Genomic DNA, 24,558 nt, shown 5'->3' with positions numbered 1-24,558 from the left:
CTGAAAACACAACTTCAATGAATTTGAAATGACGATTCTGATTGTTTTACAAATTTCAAGGGTTTCCCTGTTACAGGATATGTTAATCGATGTCCAATACACTATTAAAAGTCTTTAAAATCAATGAATCTATTAAGACATCCATGATGGAAAAGAAATAGAAATAAGAGTTGATAGAAAATCTTCCAGGAACTGAAAACACAACTTCAATGAATTTGAAATGACGATATAAATTGTTTTACAAGTTTAAACAAATTTCTTGTTAGATGATATGTTAATTCGATGTCCAATACACTATTTCAAGTCTTTAAAATCAATGAATCTATTAAGACATCCATGATGGAAAAGAAATAGAAATAAGAGTTGATAGAAAATCTTCCAGGAACTGAAAACACAACTTCAATGAATTTGAAATGACGATATAAATTGTTTTACAAGTTTAAACAAATTTCTTGTTAGATGATATGTTAATTCGATGTCCAATACACTATTTAAAGTCTTTAAAATCAATGAATCTATTAAGACATCCATGATGGAAAAGAAATAGAAATAAGAGTTGATAGAAAATCTTCCAGGAACTGAAAACACAACTTCAATGAATTTGAAATGACGATTCTGATTGTTTTACAAATTTCAAGGGTTTCCCTGTTACAGGATATGTTAATCGATGTCCAATACACTATTAAAAGTCTTTAAAATCAATGAATCTATTAAGACATCCATGATGGAAAAGAAATAGAAATAAGAGTTGATAGAAAATCTTCCAGGAACTGAAAACACAACTTCAATGAATTTGAAATGACGATATAAATTGTTTTACAAGTTTAAACAAATTTCTTGTTAGATGATATGTTAATTCGATGTCCAATACACTATTTCAAGTCTTTAAAATCAATGAATCTATTAAGACATCCATGATGGAAAAGAAATAGAAATAAGAGTTGATAGAAAATCTTCCAGGAACTGAAAACACAACTTCAATGAATTTGAAATGACGATATAAATTGTTTTACAAGTTTAAACAAATTTCTTGTTAGATGATATGTTAATTCGATGTCCAATACACTATTTAAAGTCTTTAAAATCAATGAATCTATTAAGACATCCATGATGGAAAAGAAATAGAAATAAGAGTTGATAGAAAATCTTCCAGGAACTGAAAACACAACTTCAATGAATTTGAAATGACGATTCTGATTGTTTTACAAATTTCAAGGGTTTCCCTGTTACAGGATATGTTAATCGATGTCCAATACACTATTAAAAGTCTTTTAAATCAATGAATCTATTAAGACATCCATGATGGAAAAGAAATAGAAATAAGAGTTGATAGAAAATCTTCCAGGAACTGAAAATCACAACTTCAATGAATTTAAAATGACGATTCTGATTGTTTTACAAATTTCAAGGGTTTCCCTGTTACAGGATATGTTAATCGATGTCCAATACACTATTTAAAGTCTTTAAAATCAATGAATCTATTAAGACATCCATGATGGAAAAGAAATAGAAATAAGAGTTGATAGAAAATCTTCCAGGAACTGAAAACACAACTTCAATGAATTTTAAATGACGATATAAATAGTTTTACAAGTTTAAACAAATTTCTTGTTAGATGATATGTTAATTCGATGTCCAATACACTATTTAAAGTCTTTAAAATCAATGAATCTATTAAGACATCCATGATGGAAAAGAAATAGAAATAAGAGTTGATAGAAAATCTTCCAGGAACTGAAAATCACAACTTCAATGAATTTAAAATGACGATTCTGATTGTTTTACAAATTTCAAGGGTTTCCCTGTTACAGGATATGTTAATCGATGTCCAATACACTATTTAAAGTCTTTAAAATCAATGAATCTATTAAGACATCCATGATGGAAAAGAAATAGAAATAAGAGTTGATAGAAAATCTTCCAGGAACTGAAAACACAACTTCAATGAATTTGAAATGGCGATATAAATAGTTTTACAAGTTTAAACAAATTTCTTGTTAGATCATATGTTAATTCGATGTCCAATACACTATTTAAAGTCTTTAAAATCAATGAATCTATTAAGACATCCATGATGGAAAAGAAATAGAAATAAGAGTTGATAGAAAATCTTCCAGGAACTGAAAACACAACTTCAATGAATTTGAAATGACGATTCTGATTGTTTTACAAATTTCAAGGGTTTCCCTGTTACAGGATATGTTAATCGATGTCCAATACACTATTAAAAGTCTTTTAAATCAATGAATCTATTAAGACATCCATGATGGAAAAGAAATAGAAATAAGATTTGATAGAAAATCTTCCAGGAACTGAAAATCACAACTTCAATGAATTTAAAATGACGATTCTGATTGTTTTACAAATTTCAAGGGTTTCCCTGTTACAGGATATGTTAATCGATGTCCAATACACTATTTAAAGTCTTTAAAATCAATGAATCTATTAAGACATCCATGATGGAAAAGAAATAGAAATAAGAGTTGATAGAAAATCTTCCAGGAACTGAAAACACAACTTCAATGAATTTGAAATGACGATATAAATAGTTTTACAAGTTTAAACAAATTTCTTGTTAGATGATATGTTAATTCGATGTCCAATACACTATTTAAAGTCTTTAAAATAAATGAATCTATTAAGACATCCATGATGGAAAAGAAATAGAAATAAGAGTTGATAGAAAATCTTCCAGGAACTGAAAACACAACTTCAATGAATTTGAAATGACGATTCTGATTGTTTTACAAATTTCAAGGGTTTCCCTGTTACAGGATATGTTAATCGATGTCCAATACACTATTAAAAGTCTTTAAAATCAATGAATCTATTAAGACATCCATGATGGAAAAGAAATAGAAATAAGAGTTGATAGAAAATCTTCCAGGAACTGAAAACACAACTTCAATGAATTTGAAATGACGATATAAATTGTTTTACAAGTTTAAACAAATTTCTTGTTAGATGATATGTTAATTCGATGTCCAATACACTATTTCAAGTCTTTAAAATCAATGAATCTATTAAGACATCCATGATGGAAAAGAAATAGAAATAAGAGTTGATAGAAAATCTTCCAGGAACTGAAAACACAACTTCAATGAATTTGAAATGACGATATAAATTGTTTTACAAGTTTAAACAAATTTCTTGTTAGATGATATGTTAATTCGATGTCCAATACACTATTTAAAGTCTTTAAAATCAATGAATCTATTAAGACATCCATGATGGAAAAGAAATAGAAATAAGAGTTGATAGAAAATCTTCCAGGAACTGAAAACACAACTTCAATGAATTTGAAATGACGATTCTGATTGTTTTACAAATTTCAAGGGTTTCCCTGTTACAGGATATGTTAATCGATGTCCAATACACTATTAAAAGTCTTTAAAATCAATGAATCTATTAAGACATCCATGATGGAAAAGAAATAGAAATAAGAGTTGATAGAAAATCTTCCAGGAACTGAAAACACAACTTCAATGAATTTGAAATGACGATATAAATTGTTTTACAAGTTTAAACAAATTTCTTGTTAGATGATATGTTAATTCGATGTCCAATACACTATTTCAAGTCTTTAAAATCAATGAATCTATTAAGACATCCATGATGGAAAAGAAATAGAAATAAGAGTTGATAGAAAATCTTCCAGGAACTGAAAACACAACTTCAATGAATTTGAAATGACGATATAAATTGTTTTACAAGTTTAAACAAATTTCTTGTTAGATGATATGTTAATTCGATGTCCAATACACTATTTAAAGTCTTTAAAATCAATGAATCTATTAAGACATCCATGATGGAAAAGAAATAGAAATAAGAGTTGATAGAAAATCTTCCAGGAACTGAAAACACAACTTCAATGAATTTGAAATGACGATTCTGATTGTTTTACAAATTTCAAGGGTTTCCCTGTTACAGGATATGTTAATCGATGTCCAATACACTATTAAAAGTCTTTAAAATCAATGAATCTATTAAGACATCCATGATGGAAAAGAAATAGAAATAAGAGTTGATAGAAAATCTTCCAGGAACTGAAAACACAACTTCAATGAATTTGAAATGACGATATAAATTGTTTTACAAGTTTAAACAAATTTCTTGTTAGATGATATGTTAATTCGATGTCCAATACACTATTTCAAGTCTTTAAAATCAATGAATCTATTAAGACATCCATGATGGAAAAGAAATAGAAATAAGATTTGATAGAAAATCTTCCAGGAACTGAAAACACAACTTCAATGAATTTGAAATGACGATATAAATTGTTTTACAAGTTTAAACAAATTTCTTGTTAGATGATATGTTAATTCGATGTCCAATACACTATTTAAAGTCTTTAAAATCAATGAATCTATTAAGACATCCATGATGGAAAAGAAATAGAAATAAGAGTTGATAGAAAATCTTCCAGGAACTGAAAACACAACTTCAATGAATTTGAAATGACGATATAAATTGTTTTACAAGTTTAAACAAATTTCTTGTTAGATGATATGTTAATTCGATGTCCAATACACTATTTAAAGTCTTTAAAATCAATGAATCTATTAAGACATCCAAATATTTCAAAATCTTGTTGGAGACCTTTCCTATCACATATAATGGTATTTTTCATGTTGAATCAGTGTATAATACTCTGTTTTACAATAATTATAAGAGAAAATTCATTATATGTGACAGGTTGCATTGGTGTTGAAGAAATACCAAAAAAACGTCCCAAACTTCTAGCCTGAAATATTTCAAAATCGTGGTGGAGACCTTTCCTATCACATGTTTTAGTATTCTTTGTGTTAAATAAGTAAAGAATACTCTATTTTACAATAATTATCAGAAGAAACTCAGAACATGTGACAGGTTGTATTGGTGTTGAAGAAATACCAAAAAAAAACGTCCCAAACATCTAGCCTGAAATATTTCGAAATCGTGGTGGAGACCTTTCCTTTCTTATATAATGGTATTTTTCATGTTAAATCAGTGTATAATACTCTGTTTTACAATAATTATAAGAGAAAATTCATTATATGTGACAGGTTGCATTGGTGTTGAAGAAATACCAAAAAAACGTCCCAAACATCTAGCATAAAATATTTCAAAATCTTGTTGGAGACCTTTCCTATTACATATAATAGAATTTTTCATGTTGAATCAGTGTATAATACTCTGTTTTACAATAATTATAAGAGAAAATTCATTATATGTGACAGGTTGCATTGGTGTTGAAGAAATACCAAAAAACCGTCCCAAACATCTAGCCTGAAATATTTCAAAATCGTGGTGGAGACCTTTCCTATCACATGTTTTAGTATTCTTTGTGTTAAATAAGTAAAGAATACTCTATTTTACAATAATTATCAGAAGAAACTCAGAACATGTGACAGGTTGTATTGGTGTTGAAGAAATACCAAAAAAAACGTCCCAAACATCTAGCCTGAAATATTTCGAAATCGTGGTGGAGACCTTTCCTTTCACATATAATGGTATTTTTCATGTTGAATCAGTGTATAATACTCTGTTTTACAATAATTATAAGAGAAAATTCATTATATGTGACAGGTTGCATTGGTGTTGAAGAAATACCAAAAAAACGTCCCAAACATCTAGCCTGAAATTTTTCAAAATCGTGGTGGAGACCTTTCCTATCACATGTTTTAGTATTCTTTGTGTTAAATAAGTAAAGAATACTCTATTTTACAATAATTATCAGAAGAAACTCAGAACATGTGACAGGTTGTATTGGTGTTGAAGAAATACCAAAAAAAACGTCCCAAACATCTAGCCTGAAATATTTCGAAATCGTGGTGGAGACCTTTCCTTTCACATATAATGGTATTTTTCATGTTGAATCAGTGAATAATACTCTGTTATACAATAATTATAAGAGAAAATTCATTTATATGTGACAGGTTGCATTGGTGTTGAAGAAATACCAAAAAACCGTCCCAAACATCTAGCCTGAAATATTTCAAAATCGTGGTGGAGACCTTTCCTATCACATGTTTTAGTATTCTTTGTGTTAAATAAGTAAAGAATACTCTATTTTACAATAATTATCAGAAGAAACTCAGAACATGTGACAGGTTGTATTGGTGTTGAAGAAATACAAAAAAAAACGTCCCAAACATCTAGCCTGAAATATTTCGAAATCGTGGTGGAGACCTTTCCTTTCACATATAATGGTATTTTTCATGTTGAATCAGTGTATAATACTCTGTTTTACAATAATTATAAGAGAAAATTCATTATATGTGACAGGTTGCATTGGTGTTGAAGAAATACCAAAAAAACGTCCCAAACATCTAGCCTGAAATTTTTCAAAATCGTGGTGGAGACCTTTCCTATCACATGTTTTAGTATTCTTTGTGTTAAATAAGTAAAGAATACTCTATTTTACAATAATTATCAGAAGAAACTCAGAACATGTGACAGGTTGTATTGGTGTTGAAGAAATACCAAAAAAAAACGTCCCAAACATCTAGCCTGAAATATTTCAAAATCGTGGTGGAGACCTTTCCTATCACATGTTTTAGTATTCTTTGTGTTAAATAAGTAAAGAATACTCTATTTTACAATAATTATCAGAAGAAACTCAGAACATGTGACAGGTTGTATTGGTGTTGAAGAAATACCAAAAAACCGTCCCAAACATCTAGCCTGAAATATTTCAAAATCGTGGTGGAGACCTTTCCTATCACATGTTTTAGTATTCTTTGTGTTAAATAAGTAAAGAATACTCTATTTTACAATAATTATCAGAAGAAACTCAGAACATGTGACAGGTTGTATTGGTGTTGAAGAAATACAAAAAAAACGTCCCAAACATCTAGCCTGAAATATTTCAAAATCGTGGTGGAGACCTTTCCTATCACATGTTTTAGTATTCTTTGTGTTAAATAAGTAAAGAATACTCTATTTTACAATAATTATCAGAAGAAACTCAGCACATGTGACAGGTTGTATTGGTGTTGAAGAAATACCAAAAAAAACGTCCCAAACATCTAGCAAGAAATATTTCAAAATCTTGTTGGAGACCTTTCCTATCACATATAATGGTATTTTTCATGTTGAATCAGTGTATAATACTCTGTTTTACAATAATTATAAGAGAAAATTCATTATATGTGACAGGTTGCATTGGTGTTGAAGAAATACCAAAAAACCGTCCCAAACATCTAGCCTGAAATATTTCAAAATCGTGGTGGAGACCTTTCCTATCACATGTTTTAGTATTCTTTGTGTTAAATAAGTAAAGAATACTCTATTTTACAATAATTATCAGAAGAAACTCAGAACATGTGACAGGTTGTATTGGTGTTGAAGAAATACCAAAAAAAACGTCCCAAACATCTAGCCTGAAATATTTCGAAATCGTGGTGGAGACCTTTCCTTTCACATATAATGGTATTTTTCATGTTGAATCAGTGTAGAATACTCTGTTTTACAATAATTATAAGAGAAAATTCATTATATGTGACAGGTTGCATTGGTGTTGAAGAAATACCAAAAAACGTCCCAAACATCTAGCCTGAAATTTTTCAAAATCGTGGTGGAGACCTTTCCTATCACATGTTTTAGTATTCTTTGTGTTAAATAAGTAAAGAATACTCTATTTTACAATAATTATCAGAAGAAACTCAGAACATGTGACAGGTTGTATTGGTGTTGAAGAAATACCAAAAAAAACGTCCCAAACATCTAGCCTGAAATATTTCGAAATCGTGGTGGAGACCTTTCCTTTCACATATAATGGTATTTTTCATGTTGAATCAGTGAATAATACTCTGTTATACAATAATTATAAGAGAAAATTCATTTATATGTGACAGGTTGCATTGGTGTTGAAGAAATACCAAAAAACCGTCCCAAACATCTAGCCTGAAATATTTCAAAATCGTGGTGGAGACCTTTCCTATCACATGTTTTAGTATTCTTTGTGTTAAATAAGTAAAGAATACTCTATTTTACAATAATTATCAGAAGAAACTCAGAACATGTGACAGGTTGTATTGGTGTTGAAGAAATACAAAAAAAAACGTCCCAAACATCTAGCAAGAAATATTTCAAAATCTTGTTGGAGACCTTTCCTATCACATATAATGGTATTTTTCATGTTGAATCAGTGTATAATACTCTGTTTTACAATAATTATAAGAGAAAATTCATTATATGTGACAGGTTGCATTGGTGTTGAAGAAATACCAAAAAACCGTCCCAAACATCTAGCCTGAAATATTTCAAAATCGTGGTGGAGACCTTTCCTATCACATGTTTTAGTATTCTTTGTGTTAAATAAGTAAAGAATACTCTATTTTACAATAATTATCAGAAGAAACTCAGAACATGTGACAGGTTGTATTGGTGTTGAAGAAATACAAAAAAAAACGTCCCAAACATCTAGCCTGAAATATTTCAAAATCGTGGTGGAGACCTTTTCTATCACATGTTTTAGTATTCTTTGTGTTAAATAAGTAAAGAATACTCTATTTTACAATAATTATCAGAAGAAACTCAGAACATGTGACAGGTTGTATTGGTGTTGAAGAAATACCAAAAAAAACGTCCCAAACATCTAGCCTGAAATATTTCGAAATCGTGGTGGAGACCTTTCCTTTCACATATAATGGTATTTTTCATGTTGAATCAGTGTATAATACTCTGTTTTACAATAATTATAAGAGAAAATTCATTATATGTGACAGGTTGCATTGGTGTTGAAGAAATACCAAAAAAACGTCCCAAACTTCTAGCCTGAAATATTTCAAAATCGTGGTGGAGACCTTTCCTATCACATGTGTTAGTATTCTTTGTGTTAAATAAGTAAAGAATACTCTATTTTACAATAATTATCAGAAGAAACTCAGAACATGTGACAGGTTGTATTGGTGTTGAAGAAATACCAAAAAAAACGTCCCAAACATCTAGCCTGAAATATTTCGAAATCGTGGTGGAGACCTTTCCTTTCTTATATAATGGTATTTTTCATGTTAAATCAGTGTATAATACTCTGTTTTACAATAATTATAAGAGAAAATTCATTATATGTGACAGGTTGCATTGGTGTTGAAGAAATACCAAAAAAACGTCCCAAACATCAAGCATAAAATATTTCAAAATCTTGTTGGAGACCTTTCCTATTACATATAATGGAATTTTTCATGTTTAATCAGTGTATAATACTCTGTTTTACAATAATTATAAGAGAAAATTCATTATATGTGACAGGTTGCATTGGTGTTGAAGAAATACCAAAAAAACGTCCCAAACTTCTAGCCTGAAATATTTCAAAATCGTGGTGGAGACCTTTCCTATCACATGTTTTAGTATTCTTTGTGTTAAATAAGTAAAGAATACTCTATTTTACAATAATTATCAGAAGAAACTCAGAACATGTGACAGGTTGTATTGGTGTTGAAGAAATACAAAAAAAAACGTCGCAAACATCTAGCATGAAATATTTCAAAATCTTGTTGGAGACCTTTCCTATCACATATAATGGTATTTTTCATGTTGAATCAGTGTATAATACTCTGTTTTACTATAATTATAAGAGAAAATTCATTATATGTGACAGGTTGCATTGGTGTTGAAGAAATACCAAAAAAACGTCCCAAACATCTAGCCTGAAATATTTCAAAATCGTGGTGGAGACCTTTCCTATCACATGTTTTAGTATTCTTTGTGTTAAATAAGTAAAGAATACTCTATTTTACAATAATTATCAGAAGAAACTCAGAACATGTGACAGGTTGTATTGGTGTTGAAGAAATACAAAAAAAAACGTCCCAAACATCTAGCCTGAAATATTTCAAAATCGTGGTGGAGACCTTTCCTATCACATGTTTTAGTATTCTTTGTGTTAAATAAGTAAAGAATACTCTTTTTTACAATAATTATCAGAAGAAACTCAGAACATGTGACAGGTTGTATTGGTGTTGAAGAAATACCAAAAAAAACGTCCCAAACATCTAGCCTGAAATATTTCGAAATCGTGGTGGAGACCTTTCCTTTCACATATAATGGTATTTTTCATGTTGAATCAGTGTAGAATACTCTGTTTTACAATAATTATAAGAGAAAATTCATTATATGTGACAGGTTGCATTGGTGTTGAAGAAATACCAAAAAAACGTCCCAAACATCTAGCCTGAAATTTTTCAAAATCGTGGTGGAGACCTTTCCTATCACATGTTTTAGTATTCTTTGTGTTAAATAAGTAAAGAATACTCTATTTTACAATAATTATCAGAAGAAACTCAGAACATGTGACAGGTTGTATTGGTGTTGAAGAAATACCAAAAAAAACGTCCCAAACATCTAGCCTGAAATATTTCGAAATCGTGGTGGAGACCTTTCCTTTCACATATAATGGTATTTTTCATGTTGAATCAGTGAATAATACTCTGTTTTACAATAATTATAAGAGAAAATTCATTATATGTGACAGGTTGCATTGGTGTTGAAGAAATACCAAAAAACCGTCCCAAACATCTAGCCTGAAATATTTCAAAATCGTGGTGGAGACCTTTCCTATCACATGTTTTAGTATTCTTTGTGTTAAATAAGTAAAGAATACTCTATTTTACAATAATTATCAGAAGAAACTCAGAACATGTGACAGGTTGTATTGGTGTTGAAGAAATACCAAAAAAGACGTCCCAAACATCTAGCCTGAAATATTTCGAAATCGTGGTGGATACCTTTCCTTTCACATATAATGGTATTTTTCATGTTGAATCAGTGTATAATACTATGTTTTACAATAATTATAAGAGAAAATTCATTATATGTGACAGGTTGCATTGGTGTTGAAGAAATACCAAAAAAACGTCCCAAACATCTAGCATGAAATATTTCAAAATCGTGGTGGAGACCTTTCCTATCACATGTTTTAGTATTGTTTGTGTTAAATAAGTAAAGAATACTCTATTTTACAATAATTATCAGAAGAAACTCAGAACATGTGACAGGTTGTATTGGTGTTTAAGAAATACCAAAAAAAACGTCCCAAACATCTAGCCTGAAATATTTCGAAATCGTGGTGAAGACCTTTCCTTTCACATATAATGGTATTTTTCATGTTGAATCAGTGTATAATACTCTGTTTTACAATAATTATAAGAGAAAATTCATTATATGTGACAGGTTGCATTGGTGTTGAAGAAATACCAAAAAAACGTCCCAAACATCTAGCATAATATATTTCGAAATCATGGTGGAGACCTTTCCTTTCACATATAATGGTATTTTTCATGTTGAATCAGTGTATAATACTCTGTTTTACAATAATTATAAGAGAAAATTCATTATATGTGACAGGTTGCATTGGTGTTGAAGAAATACCAAAAAAACGTCCCAAACATCTAGCATGAAATATTTCAAAATCTTGTTGGAGACCTTTCCTATCACATATAATGGTATTTTTCATGTTGAATCAGTGTATAATACTCTATTTTACAATAATTATAAGAGAAAATTCATTATATGTGACAGGTTGCATTGGTGTTGAAGAAATACCAAAAAAACGTCCCAAACATCTAGCATGAAATATTTTAAAATCTTGTTGGAGATCTTTCCTATCACATATAATGGTATTTTTCATGTTTAATCAGTGTATAATACTCTGTTTTACAATAATTATAAGAGAAAATTCATTATATGTGACAGGTTGCATTGGTGTTGAAGAAATACCAAAAAAACGTCCCAAACATCTAGCCTGAAATATTTCGAAATCGTGGTGGAGACCTTTCCTATCACATATAATGGTATTTTTCATGTTGAATCAGTGTATAATACTCTGTTTAACAATAATTATAAGAGAAAATTCATTATATGTGACAGGTTGCATTGGTGTTGAAGAAATACCAAAAAAAACGTCCCAAACATCTTGCCTGAAATATTTCAAAATCGTGGTGGAGACCTTTCCTATCACATGTTTTAGTATTCTTTGTGTTAAATAAGTAAAGAATACTCTATTTTACAATAATTATCAGAAGAAACTCAGAACATGTGACAGGTTGTATTGGTGTTGAAGAAATACCAAAAAAAACGTCCCAAACATCTAGCCTGAAATATTTCGAAATCGTGTTGGAGACCTTTCCTATCACATATAATGGTATTTTTCATGTTGAATCAGTGTATAATACTCTGTTTTACAATAATTATAAGAGAAAATTCATTATATGTGACAGGTTGCATTGGTGTTGAAGAAATACCAAAAAAACGTCCCAAAAATCTAGCATGAAATATTTCAAAATCGTGGTGGAGACCTTTCCTATCACATGTTTTAGTATTCTTTGTGTTAAATAAGTAAAGAATACTCTATTTTACAATAATTATCAGAAAAAACTCAGAACATGTGACAGGTTGTATTGGTGTTGAAGAAAAGTCGTAAAGTCTTGAAATAACAAAAATGATGGCAGAAAAAACTTCAAATGCTCATAACTTTTGAAATTTGTTTTGGTGTTTGAATATTTGAAACCTAGGTAATAGAAGACAGTCCCCTCAATCTTTTGAGACTTAGTTTTCATTTTGGTGTTGAGTATTAAGCCTGTGGTGTGACCGTAAAGTCTTGAAATCACAAAAATGATGGCAGAAAAAACTTCAAATGCTCATAACTTTTGAATTTTATTTTGGTGTTTGAATATTTGAAATCTAGGTAATAGAGGACAGTCCCTTCAATCTTTTGAGACTTAGTTTTCATTTTGGTGTTGAGTATTAAGCCTGTTGTGTGACCCTAAAGTCTTGAAATCACAAAAATGATGGCAGAAAAAACTTCAAATGCTCATAACTTTTGAAATTTGTTTTGGTGTTTGAATATTTGAAATCTAGGTAATAGAGGACAGTCCCCTCAATCTTTTGAGACTTAGTTTTCATTTTGGTGTTGAGTATTAAGCCTGTTGTGTGACCGTAAAGTCTTGAAATCACAAAAATGATGGCAGAAAAACTTCAAATGCTCATAACTTTTGAAATTTGTTTTGGTGTTTGAATATTTGAAACCTAGGTAATAGAAGACAGTCCGCTCAATCTTTTGAGACTTAGTTTTCATTTTGGTGTTGAGTATTAAGCCTGTGGTGTGACCGTAAAGTCTTGAAATCACAAAAATGATGGCAGAAAAAACTTCAAATGCTCATAACTTTTGAAATTTGTTTTGGTGTTTGAATATTTGAAACCTAGGTAATAGAGAACAGTCCCCTCAATCTTTTGAGACTTAGTTTTCATTTTGGTGTTGAGTATTAAGCCTGTGGTGTGACCGTAAAGTCTTGAAATCACAAAAATGATGGCAGAAAAAACTTCAAATGCTCATAACTTTTGAAATTTGTTTTGGTGTTTGAATATTTGAAACCTAGGTAATAGAGAACAGTCTCTTCAATCTTTTGAGACTTAGTTTTTATTTTGGTGTTGAGTATTAGGCCTGTGGTGTGACCGTAAAGTCATGAAATCACAAAATGATGACAGAAAAAACTTCAAATGCTCATAACTTTTAAAATTTATTTTAGTGTTTGAATATTTCAGACTTTGGTAATAGAGGACAGTCCCCTGAATCTGTTGTGACTTAGTTTTTATTTTGGTGTTGAGTATTAAGCCTGTTGTGACCGTAAAGTCTTGAAATCACAAAAATGATGGCAGAAAAAACTTCAAATGCTCATAACTTTTGAAATTTATTTTGGTGTTTGAATATTTGAAACCTAGGTAATAGAGGACAGTCCTTTGAATCTTTTGAGCTTTAGTTTTTATTTTGTTGTTGAGTATTAAGCCTGTGGTGTGACCGTAAAGTCTTGAAATCACAAAATGATGTCAGAAAAAACTTCAAATGCTCACAATGCAACATGTAATGAGTTTTCTCTTATAATTATTGTAAAATAGAGTATTATACACTGATTCAACATGAAAAATACCATTGCATGTGATAGGAAAGGTCTCCACCACGATTTGAAATATTTCAGGCTAGATGTTTTGTACGTTTTTTGGTATTTCTTCAACACCAATGCCACATGTCACATGTAATGAGTTTTCTCTTATAATTATTGTAAAATAAAGTATTCTACACTGATTCAACATGAAAAATACCATTACATGTGATAGGAAAGGTTTCCACCACGATTTGGAAATATTTCAGGCTAGATATTTTGTACGTTTTTTTGGTATTTCTTCGACACCAATGCAACCTGTCACATGTAATGAGTTTTCTCTTATAATAATTGTAAAATAGAGTATTCTACACTGATTCAACATGAAAAATACCATTACATTTGATAGGAAAGGTCTCTACCACGATTTGGAAATATTTCAGGCTATAGATGTTTTTTTGGTATTTCTTCAACACCAATGCAACCTGTCACATGTACTGAGTTTCTTCTTATAATTATTGTAAAACAGAGTATTATAGACTGATTCAACATGAAAAATACCATTATATGTGATAGGAAAGGTCTCCAACAAGATTTTGAAATATTTCTTGCTAGATGTTTGGGACGTTTTTTTTGGTATTTCTTCAACACCAATGCAACCTAACACGTGTAATGAGTTTTCTCTTTTAATTATTGTAAAATAGAGTATTCTTCACTGATTCAACACGAAAAATACTAATATATGTGATAGAAAAGGTCTCTACCACGATTTGGAAATATTTCAGGCTAGATGTTTGGGACGTTTTTTGGTATTTCTTCAACACCAATGCAACCTGTCACATGTAATGAATTTTTACGTCAGGTATTGGATGAAAAAAAAATAGATAAAGGTTACAATAGTTGGGCTAAAACCGAATCAAAAAGACACCGTAATTTTAAATTTTTTTTTGTTTACATTAATAGGAGATTTCAAAACAAGCAGGTTAATTAGTTCTAGAGAGAAACTTGCTCTCGCAGCAGAGATCGGTGGATTTTCAATTTATTTATATCTTTAAAGGCACAACTGGCAGTTTTACACAAGAAAAAAATCGTGCAAATTGGGAAACGAGATATTCGAATACGCTCTATCAAAGTGATAGCGAATTGATGCAATTTTAAATTCGTTATTCTCTTCTCTCCCTTATCAAGACAGCCATTTAAGAACCCCGATTTCAACTTGATGATTAGTTGCTTCCAATTGGTTATTAGTGATTATACTTATTAGAGGGATTAATGAAAAAGTTTTGTTTCAGTTTGGTTAAATATGTAATATGAATTGTTTTTTTTTCTGCGTACGAAGAAGTAAATATACCGGTAAATTACACAGATAAATTTTTCAAAATAAAATGTTATACCAGTTATTTTGAAGTTTCATATAAAATGCGAAATGTAACATTTGAGTTTCATCAAATGAGGAACTACAACGTCTGTGGCCATTTTGTTAGATATGCAGCGGGTGCGTATCCTTGAGCTCCTGAATCGTTTTCTACCAACCACCATTCTGAGTTTTTTTAGAAAAAAAAGTATATTGCCATTTGACTGTTTTCTAGGATAAATAAAAATATTATTTCACCTTCATTTCCACCTTCATCGTGCTTAGCAAGGACAGTGACGAGTTCATTTTCAAGCAAATCAATCTCTAAGATTGTGCTTTTTTGGAATGTAAATTCCACTTTATAAATCTGAAAAATACAATTTATCAGTAGCATTATTATGTGATAAAGCTATGTGCTATCAAAATGATTACGCACATTATTCTCCGTTGAGGATAACTTCTCTTTGCTTTCTCTTGATGGAATGATGTCTTCTATGATAGCGTAAATAGGACTCTCAGCCTTCTCATCAGGAGAGTAATACGCTGCGTTCATCTCTTTAGAATTGGATTCGTCAACTAATAAATCATCTATTTCGCAGTAACGATGGGGAGACTGTGCTTCTTCGTTTCCCAAAGCTTCTTCATACGAAGGAGGTAAATCATATACATTTTCTCCGTTTGTAGAACTTGGTTCTTCTTCTTCATCGAAATAGAGTTTTTCCAATGAGCTAGAATTACAAGAGGTAACACTCACAACACTCGATGCCACCGACGTAGTGGATTCGGGTCTTAAATGAGTCGATGCAGGTGGCGAAAAAAGATTTAGATGTTTAGCAGGTAAGAAACCTCGCACTTCTGACGTTGACGAAACATATAAAGGGATTAACTTATTAGTTAAATAAGAATTTATATATTTCCCTGTAATTATAAATATGATTTTACCTCCGGCATCAACAAACCAGCGGCCAGTATTGCCCATTGGATCTTCTCGTTTGACGACACTGACAATTAGACCGGAATTAGCTGACAAGTCCATTGGATCCCTAATTTCACAACGACCTGTCACCATGTACAATTGCTCGGGTTGATATTTTGAGCGAAGAATATTGACCGTTTCTCGACTTTGAACAACCTGATTCATGACAAATAAATACAAAAGATCGACTAAATATTAATGATTATGGAACCTACAATTCCTTCTCCGGGGCTATGATTGCCTAAAGCAGAAGAAAGCCTATTCCGTACTGGCACAGGATCATTGGGAGAAACAGATCCATCGGTTGACACAACATTGGTGGATGAACGGCGAAAGGATTTATTAATAAAAGTAATTCTAGATAAGCGATCCACGGCTTTGCCGTAGGAAAGTTGGAAATCCTCCTCTATTTCTCCTTGAAGACTGGCGATATCTGAAATCTAAATATAATATCGGTAAGAAATAATAATTTTTGTTGGAGAAAACGACCAAATATTCTAATAGACTTCTATACCTCATTTAAATCTAATAAAGATTTAGTAATCCGTCCAACCAAAAGCTTCCTGGCATATAAAAACGACGAAACGCAGCGTCGGTATATATTATATCCGTGCTCTGTAATGATTGGAAGCTCCTCCATAAGTTGACTATTAAGAGCTAAATGGGTATTTCGAGCTAGGTTTTCTTCTTCCTCCAACTAAATTTCAAATCATCTATTAATAAGTCACATCACTTCATGCATAGATAAACAAAAAGCTCACGGTGCGTCTCATTGCTGGATCTCTATTTCTAGCCAACCGCTCGCTAGCGATGTTTGAATCGAGCAATTTGTCTCGTCTCTTAACAATTAGCCTTTCAGGACCCACGCAGGCGTCGCACAAAGCCGTTAAAGGGTTACGTACATGTTGTATGACGTAAGCGTCCTAAGATGATAAAACATTATTTACTTATATTATTCTAATGATGGCGTAAAAAAACACTTTTGCACTCACAAATGAGTTCCAGTGCTGTGTGTAAATTATACGTTGGGCTGTACGGAAGTTGTCGATCAGTGGGACTCTGTTTGCTTCACCGTAGAAAGAAGCAAAAGCTTCTGATATATTGAACTGTATTTGTGAAGTGCCCTTGAGTTGCTCACATACGGCAGTGATATCTCGCAAAGCCGCCTGGATGACACGAAACAGTTCTCCGAAACGAAGTTCTACTTCCTCGAAAGCTATGTCCTTCGTCTGTAAATAAAAGAAGGGTACTTAACACTAAACAAACAATTATCTGGAAATGGCAGACGATAATTTAGAGGCATTTGAAGAAAACTGACCGTGGGAGCCATGCCAAGTGACGTTTTCAAGAGCATGCCAATTCGAGAAGATTTTTTTGCCACAGAGTGCTTTTCAATGAAACAACGTTATTATAATTCAGTAAAGCTAATTTTTTAATTCTACGGTTTACCATGTTAAAACGAGAGATTCTCGCACTGAGCTTTTCTTCCAATCCAGAATCACGATATTTGAGCACAATTTCTTTTTTGCGCTTGCTTTCGTTGATATGCGAGGCAACATTAGTCATCAGTCCCAAGGCTAATACCAAGTTGCTTTTATCGGGGTGATCATTCTCGGTATGCTGTGTAACAAAAACAAATACTTCAGTCATCTGTGATCAAATTTTTGTCGTAGATAACAGTAGAAAAATAGATCACCTTTATCAGTTCTCCCAATATCAAGGAATATTTCAGTATGCGTTGAACAGGTTTAATAATGACTGAACCCACATTGAAGCAAACTATTTCGTTTCGAAGAGTGGCGATCCCTTCATCCAACACTTTATGGACGCTGGGCAGAGTTTCGTACTGCAGTAAAAAAAAGATTAAGGGGTAAGTTGTTGAGATAAGAAGTTGCGCAAAAAGCAACAACAACAATTACTTTTTCCAAAAGAAACTGCGCGTTATCATGATTAATGCAATAAAGGCTATATACGCGACGAAATTCAGGTTCCGTCTGAATAAAACTCTTGCCGATTGATTGATTCGTTGAATTCGATTCTTCAGTGTTTACGTTACATCGGTTCAATTCATCGATGAAAGCTTCGGAAAGGGCTATCACCTTTAAAAAGTATAAGTTAACGTATTTCTTTAAAAGCTTGGTTAAAATAAAATGAAAATATACTTCTAAAATATTTCCGAAAAGGGTTGCTACATCAACACCTTTCATCTCCAGGTACTGAGGATCGTTTAACTTGAAAACTTCGCAGGTTAACTTTAAATCACGGCAATATTCGCGCTCCGTCACCAGTAATTCCGTTACAACTTTTTCCCGCTGTTCTCTGACTTTTTTTCTAATGAAATAGGGAGAAAATAAATAGTTGAAAATGGTCTATCAGACTGACTAATCACTGAAGCTTACCTCATCTCTAAATCACGTAGCTGTTCTTCCTCCATTTTGCGCTGCTTTGCTTTTTCGATTCTCTGTCGACGACCTTCCACGCGTTCATCACCACCTGCAAAAAAAAATTATTATCGATTAGTGTTTATCATCTAGAAAATTAACAGGTTCATACCATAACGATTTTTTATTGATAGATAATTGATAAGTATTTAATACCTGATTTTTTAAGAATCGCATTATTAGAGAGATGCAAACTTTCGAAGTCGTTTTTATCCAAGGACATATTTCAAAAATGTGATTTTTTTTTAAATTTGTAATATTAAAGAATTGCGCGACGTCACTCTGTTGTCGACAACCACCTCACTATCTTTCTATCCACGTTCTGTGCCAAGCGATACGGTCTGCTGCTTGGCTTTGGCTTACTTTTTATCACGCCCCTTATCGTCATAGATTCGGTATTTATTATCTTGTCTTCTCTGTCCACCATTTCTATTTCTCGCACAACAGTTGTTACCAGCTGAATTCACAATGTGGTTTTTACGTAAAAATAAGAGCTTTCGCCTTACACTTCTTTTTACAACGGCTAACATAACAAAAAGAATTCGTAAAAATGTTCGAGCGTCCTTAATAAATCTAACTGTAAATAAATCGTCGATATAAAAAATTATAGCCACTTACTATCACACGGAATTTGAGGCGCGGGTCTGAGTGGTTGCGGGCCTGAGTGAAAGTGACTTCCGATGGAATCCGACGAATCCTGACGGCTGAGGCCCAGATTCGGCGAATCGGCGGGTGGCGGTGGAGCTGGTCTTGTGTAGCTCTTTCGTCGCGAGGCGCCACTATCGCTCATTCCTGATGAGATGCTTCCACACGCTTCGCTGTTGGCATAATTATCCATCCCTATAATTGGTTCATTTCCAACAACCTCGAGTTCCAAATTTTCTATGGTCGGTTGTAACGATGGGGCATGATGATGTATCGTTTGGCTAAGAGATTCAGTTTCCTGTCGTCGAGGCGGAATAGGAGGCAGTTTTCGCTCGGGTTGGGTTGAGTATTCAATTTGCAGCTTATTCAGCGTTTGGGACCACGACGCTGGTCTTTGTTTCTCACAGGCCTGGCTAGATGAAGTCGATCCTAATAGGTTCAGATTTCGAGCGATTAAACTGTCTAAGCTCGTGTGCGCACTGCCAGCGGAGGCCCCCCAGGTTGCTGTAGAGTGATTGCTTTCTCGGTTGTTTGTTTCGTTGGAGGAAATGTTAAGCGTTGAATAATTATCACCATTTACTAGAGGATCGAAATCAAATAACAAGTTATTCGATTTCTTAGCTGTATCTAATAGCAAGTTATTAGATTTATTATAATCTAGCAAAAAATTGTTTGATTTGTCGAATTGCTCGTGTGTTGTTGGGCCATCGCAGTCAACGACGATGTCAACAAACAAGGTAGGAAAGATTCCTTTACGACCATTGGCTTCGCCTTCCATCCATTCAGCGTTGACATGTCGAAATAAAAAGACAGTCTGACCAACTGAAAAACTGAGTTCGTCGGACTGCTGACCCCGGAAGTCATAACTGGCGATGCCGTAAGGTCTTCTATTTAAGTGGTCATCGACTTTTTGAATCGGGTAGGATGTGGTGGCGGGTATAATGACGACAGGTTTAGCTGAGATTTCTTGGGAAAAAGAAGTTCTTGGTGAATCTTCTGTTATGAACGAAATAAAACCGGAAGGAAAAATTCCAGTCTTTCCTTGAGATTCTCCTCGGAGCCAACCATCCTCTGCCTCGCCAGTAACGATGACTTCATCTCCTTTTTTCAGATCCAATTCTTCAGGCAATTGGGCAACTAAATGTTGCAAGACTCTAGCCCTTCTTCTGACCAACGGCGTGCTATTTAATATATTCTGAAATACACAGTAAACATTTCTAAAATTAATACACGATCTTGGTGAAAGGACTTGCTATACGTATGTGCTATAGGTGAACTAAAAGAAGGATGGAACGAATACCTGGGCAGGACGCAGATCTACTTGCCAAGCTAAGGAAGTGGGAAATATACCTTCTCGGCCGTCAGTACTGCGACCGAACCACCAATTCGTGTCAACACGATTAAGGCCGACTAGAATTTCACCTAGATCACGAACACGACATTAAGCTCAAGCAACTACAAAATTTTTCCGTGAATTTAATTACAGGAAAATTGCATAAACGGTCTGAAAACTAAGAATACCTCGTGAGAAAGAGAGATCACCGGGTTGCTGTTGGTTAAAATTCGCCAACGCTGCAAAATAAGGCTGATCAGGCAAGGGTGGAGGCAGGTCTGTGATAGCACTGACATTGTTCTGTGGAAAACGACCCGTTTCACTGCCCAGTTGACCATAATACCAATAGCGATCCTCGGTCTGCTTAACCTAGAAGTGATTGAAAAACAAGAAAAAATGTTTAAATTAAAAATGCAATAGTCAATTTGAATACAAAGCTAGATTGAATTGAAAGAAAACTAAAAGATTTTGTTACCAAGACCAAATCGCCTTTAGTCAGACTCAACTCTCCATCCAGCTGCGCGTGGAATGTGTAGATAACGCGTCCGATGAATGGCAAACGGACGGCATTGTTCGCCATGGACTAGCCCCAACGGGATCTAGTGATTGAAAATTTTCATCAGAAATGTTATTTATCAAAATAAAATATCCGGACGAAAAACATCACAAACAAACGTTGTCAAGACTATACGGAGGAAGCGAATGTGTTGAATCGATAGGACCGAAAGTAAAATGGCGGAGGAAGAGGCGAGTGGGAAACGGGAGCAAACCAAACTTCCCCATTTACCCGATTATTTAGTAAATTTCGTGGATTTCAAACGCGAAATGGTAAGATTAGACTACACAGCCGATCAATTACGAAGAGCGTGCCAAGAAGTAGAAGAGAGACGAACAAAAATGAGAGAAGGGCTGAGGCGTGAATCTGATGAAGTAGCTGCCCGAGCTCATTCATGTCATCAACGTCAACTTCGTGATGACCAGGAAACTCTCGAATTACAGAAAAAAGGTAGGCTCGTAGCTGAACGTAGAAGAATTCTGGAAGCTGAGATACAAACAAGCCGAATGCTCTACCAAGAATTGATCCGAAAACGAGCGAAGTTGAAGCATTGGCTCGATGGTCTAGAAGAGCATCGATCCTTCCTCAGTGAAATCATATCTCACAAGGTTTCACCACGAACACCCAGAAGCGCTCGACAGTCCACGTCTACGTCCAGAGACGAGGATGATAAGATTGTTGAAGTAATGCAAAATCCTTTTTTGATTCGCTGTCGCTTGGCTCACAAGGAACGCAATGTTATCGCCCAATCGCGAATGGTTTTCCAAGCATGCCAACTGATGGATTGTTGTTGCGACTCCGCCAACGAACAGAGTGAAAGCTATGTCAGCGAAGACAATTTGGAAAAAATAACGCCAACAAACACGTTGAATTGTGTCAGTGGGGGTGGAATGCAGTCCGGTTTAAATGACCAAATATTTGCCACTATTCACCGGTATTACTTATTTTCACATTTACGTTAGTTCTATAACATTCTGTCAAATCTTCCTTTTAGCATGTACAAGCAATTCATTTCGCCGAAAAGCAGCAGTTGTGATGCGTTAAGCAATTTGGCCGCTCTCGAACGCTATGCTTACTACGTCTTGCAGATGGTCGATGCTTGCGATCCTCTCATGCTCAAGAAAATCATAGCAAAAGTAGTGATTGACAAAAAGAAGACTATGGAACTCGAGAAAATAAAGCGAGATACAGCCCATCGGGAGGAGCGCGAACGTAAAGCGCAAGCTAATGCCACATCCGCCCCGGCCCAATTCAAAAGAATCACAGTCGTCAACCGCAACAGACTGCGGGGGGCCGTTCACTTTCCGAAACTCGGTAAAAAACCCAGCACTGAATCCCAAGAGGAAGTCGACATGGCTCCAATCGACGAACTTCTCTATCTTTTCCGAATGCAGTTGTGAGCGGTTTCCTCTTTGCAAGACTAGAATTCGTATACAGATTTTGTTTTTAAATGTTTGTGAATGTAGCTGTGTGCTTTCATCAAAACAGTTGCATCTTTTCGATTAAGTTTCTTTTTATTTCCGCCTTCCTCGTACTTTTCTTGATTGCACTTATTTTTAGATCTTATAACTCACAAGGCGACTAGTGTTCAAGAAACAAAAGCAAACAGCATGAAAAAATTTCAAGATTATCAAATTCAAAATTGGAGAACGCGTGGACAATAGTATCATGCCAGAGTCAACGAGGAGTAAAAGAAAAACAGAGAGAGTATGTAAACAAATGAAGATCATCACGAAAGAACGAATTTTGCGGATTTAATGGTGCGATCCCATTGTAATGGTCACAAGCGCCATTGCTATAAATCCAAGGAAATGGAATGCAACTTTAACCATTCTGTCTTTCGAACTAGCAAGTTCGGCCGGAATAAGTTCGAGGAATGTGACGTGAATGAATATCCCAGCTGCAAGAGATTGAAATATTGCAGAAGCGACAGATCCACCAGTACCGGGAGCTTGTTGAACGACCAGTCCAAGACAAATCCCCAAAGGGACAGCCAGTGAGAAGATGAGAATATATTTGACTCCTTGTTGGAGAGTCAATTGCTGTCTTGCCATTGTGATACCAACTGAAAAGGCGATGAGGGCTTCATGAAACACGATCGCGAAAAACAGGTGAAAGATTTTCATTTGTTCTGTCTGCAAGCCCAAGGCCATTCCTTCAAATAATGAGTGAATGCTAATAGCCATGTACAGCAGAGTTAGGCGTAGGGTTCCCCCAGATTTGTTCTTGAGAATTCTTTCTACTTGATGGTGGCTGCAGCCTTGGGCTGGTTCCAATTGAAGAACTTTTTTAGGACTAGGTGCTTCATCGCTATCTTCTTCCTTAAAGGTGACCATAGGAACATTTTGATAAATCCTGGGGATGTTGATTTCCTTTAGAATCGAAGGACTCTCTGGTGAGACTGCTTCTAATGCTTTTTTGCCAAGCAGTTCTTCTGAAGCACTTTCATCTCTGACTGTGTTATAATAATTCAGTTTACTTGATCTATCAGTTTCGTCAAAAGCCATTGGGACTTCCCAGTCTCCATTGGTCTTGTTCTTTGAATTTTGGCATTGAAGAATGAGCTGTTCGACTGACATGATAAGGAAAAATCCTAAAATGCATGTGAATTCAGCAACAGGAAAATCAGTTGTTATATTAAGGTCTGCAAGCACTTTCCTCGTCTTGTCTTGCGCATAAGGAAGTAGTCCTAGAAAGCACATTGCGATGAAGACTCCACCAGCCATGGAATTACAGAATGAAATTATTCTTTCTGTACCACGACTAAAGTTGCAGTCCTTGGTAGATTTCTTGGCTACAATGCAGACTGGAATCAAAGCACAAATTGCCATAACAATGTACACAATCAAAGCAGTGACAACCAGCAGTACTTGGCTATCCATGTTGACTGCCACTATGCTTGGATGTGTCTGATGGACTGATGCAACTGTTTACTCTTTTAGAATTTTTCGTTTAGTAATTTTCAGCGTTCGCACAGGCCAGATGCCACTGACTCTACTCACTGTCCCTTCGCGTTATTATAAAACTCAAAACTACTTGAGACAAGGGCACTTACTGCGCCTTGAGCGAAATATTAACTCGAGCTCGGTCAACACCCTCTGTCGGTCGATTTGTATTTATTTTTATTTTTTTTGTGCTTTACATCTTCTGCTCGTTTTCTTACTTCATGCTAGAAGGAACCTACGACAGGTTCTACAATAATGCTACAATAATTAATTCACCTACCTGAAAGGTATATGCAGGGTGATTTTATTCCTTCCTGGCAGAAGTTATGCAATGTTTCACTTAAAAAGTAAAATTCCAGACACACGATCAAAACGAAGTCAATGTCACAATACTGGCAGAGCAGACAGAATGTTCGTATACAATTAACATCCTTGGTTGCCTTCTT

General features: G+C 33.8%; 3 protein-coding genes across 4 annotated transcripts; 1 reads left to right on the top strand and 2 right to left on the bottom strand.

Moving 5' to 3' along the window:
- Window positions 1–14,885: 14,885 nt before the first annotated feature.
- Window positions 14,886–24,541, bottom strand: LOC124208563 (dynamin-binding protein-like). Of its 2 annotated transcripts, XM_046606389.1 has the most exons (19): window positions 24,393–24,541; window positions 21,087–21,210; window positions 20,800–20,980; window positions 20,579–20,700; window positions 19,252–20,473; window positions 18,592–18,685; window positions 18,355–18,523; window positions 18,112–18,291; window positions 17,889–18,038; window positions 17,642–17,812; window positions 17,511–17,579; window positions 17,185–17,421; window positions 16,954–17,115; window positions 16,707–16,889; window positions 16,408–16,632; window positions 16,159–16,348; window positions 15,653–16,071; window positions 15,475–15,583; window positions 14,886–15,402 (listed from the first exon to the last, which is right to left on the bottom strand). In XM_046606389.1, exons 2-19 carry the CDS (start codon window positions 21,189–21,191, stop codon window positions 15,320–15,322), a joined length of 4,071 nt encoding a protein of 1,356 aa, XP_046462345.1. In that variant the 5' UTR covers window positions 21,192–21,210; window positions 24,393–24,541; the 3' UTR covers window positions 14,886–15,319. The 2 variants fall into 2 exon arrangements, with proteins under 2 accessions (XP_046462345.1, XP_046462353.1); XM_046606397.1 differs by lacking the exons at window positions 20,579–20,700; window positions 21,087–21,210; window positions 24,393–24,541 and having other exon boundaries at window positions 20,800–20,935.
- On the top strand, window positions 21,171–22,669 carry LOC124208638. The gene is made up of 2 exons (XM_046606485.1): window positions 21,171–22,101; window positions 22,162–22,669. Exons 1-2 carry the CDS (start codon window positions 21,344–21,346, stop codon window positions 22,565–22,567), a joined length of 1,164 nt encoding a protein of 387 aa, XP_046462441.1. The 5' UTR covers window positions 21,171–21,343; the 3' UTR covers window positions 22,568–22,669.
- Window positions 22,663–24,310, bottom strand: LOC124208645 (zinc transporter ZIP1-like). Its single transcript, XM_046606498.1, has one exon. It carries the CDS (start codon window positions 24,047–24,049, stop codon window positions 22,922–22,924), a length of 1,128 nt encoding a protein of 375 aa, XP_046462454.1. The 5' UTR covers window positions 24,050–24,310; the 3' UTR covers window positions 22,663–22,921.
- Window positions 24,542–24,558: the final 17 nt, after the last annotated feature.

Source organism: Daphnia pulex, chromosome 2 (assembly GCF_021134715.1).
Source record: "Daphnia pulex isolate KAP4 chromosome 2, ASM2113471v1".
In the NCBI taxonomy this organism is placed as follows: Eukaryota; Metazoa; Arthropoda; class Branchiopoda; order Diplostraca; family Daphniidae; genus Daphnia; species Daphnia pulex.
The sequence above is the reverse complement of the archived record's forward strand: the minus strand, read 5'-3'. Positions and strand labels throughout refer to the sequence as shown.

Excerpts from the sequence above, each read along its gene's own strand:
- LOC124208563 (XM_046606389.1), bottom strand. The coding sequence starts at position 21,191 with ATGGCGAACAATGCCGTCCGTTTGCCATTCATCGGACGCGTTATCTAC. Across the intron at positions 17,813-17,888 it reads TATTGGGAGAACTGATAAAG|CATACCGAGAATGATCACCC; the intron begins GTGATCTATTTT and ends TTTGTTACACAG. Across the intron at positions 17,116-17,184 it reads CACAGCACTGGAACTCATTT|GACGCTTACGTCATACAACA; the intron begins GTGAGTGCAAAA and ends TTATCATCTTAG.
- LOC124208638 (XM_046606485.1), top strand. The coding sequence starts at position 21,344 with ATGGCGGAGGAAGAGGCGAGTGGGAAACGGGAGCAAACCAAACTTCCC. Across the intron at positions 22,102-22,161 it reads ATATTTGCCACTATTCACCG|CATGTACAAGCAATTCATTT; the intron begins GTATTACTTATT and ends TCTTCCTTTTAG.
- LOC124208645 (XM_046606498.1), bottom strand. The coding sequence starts at position 24,049 with ATGGATAGCCAAGTACTGCTGGTTGTCACTGCTTTGATTGTGTACATT.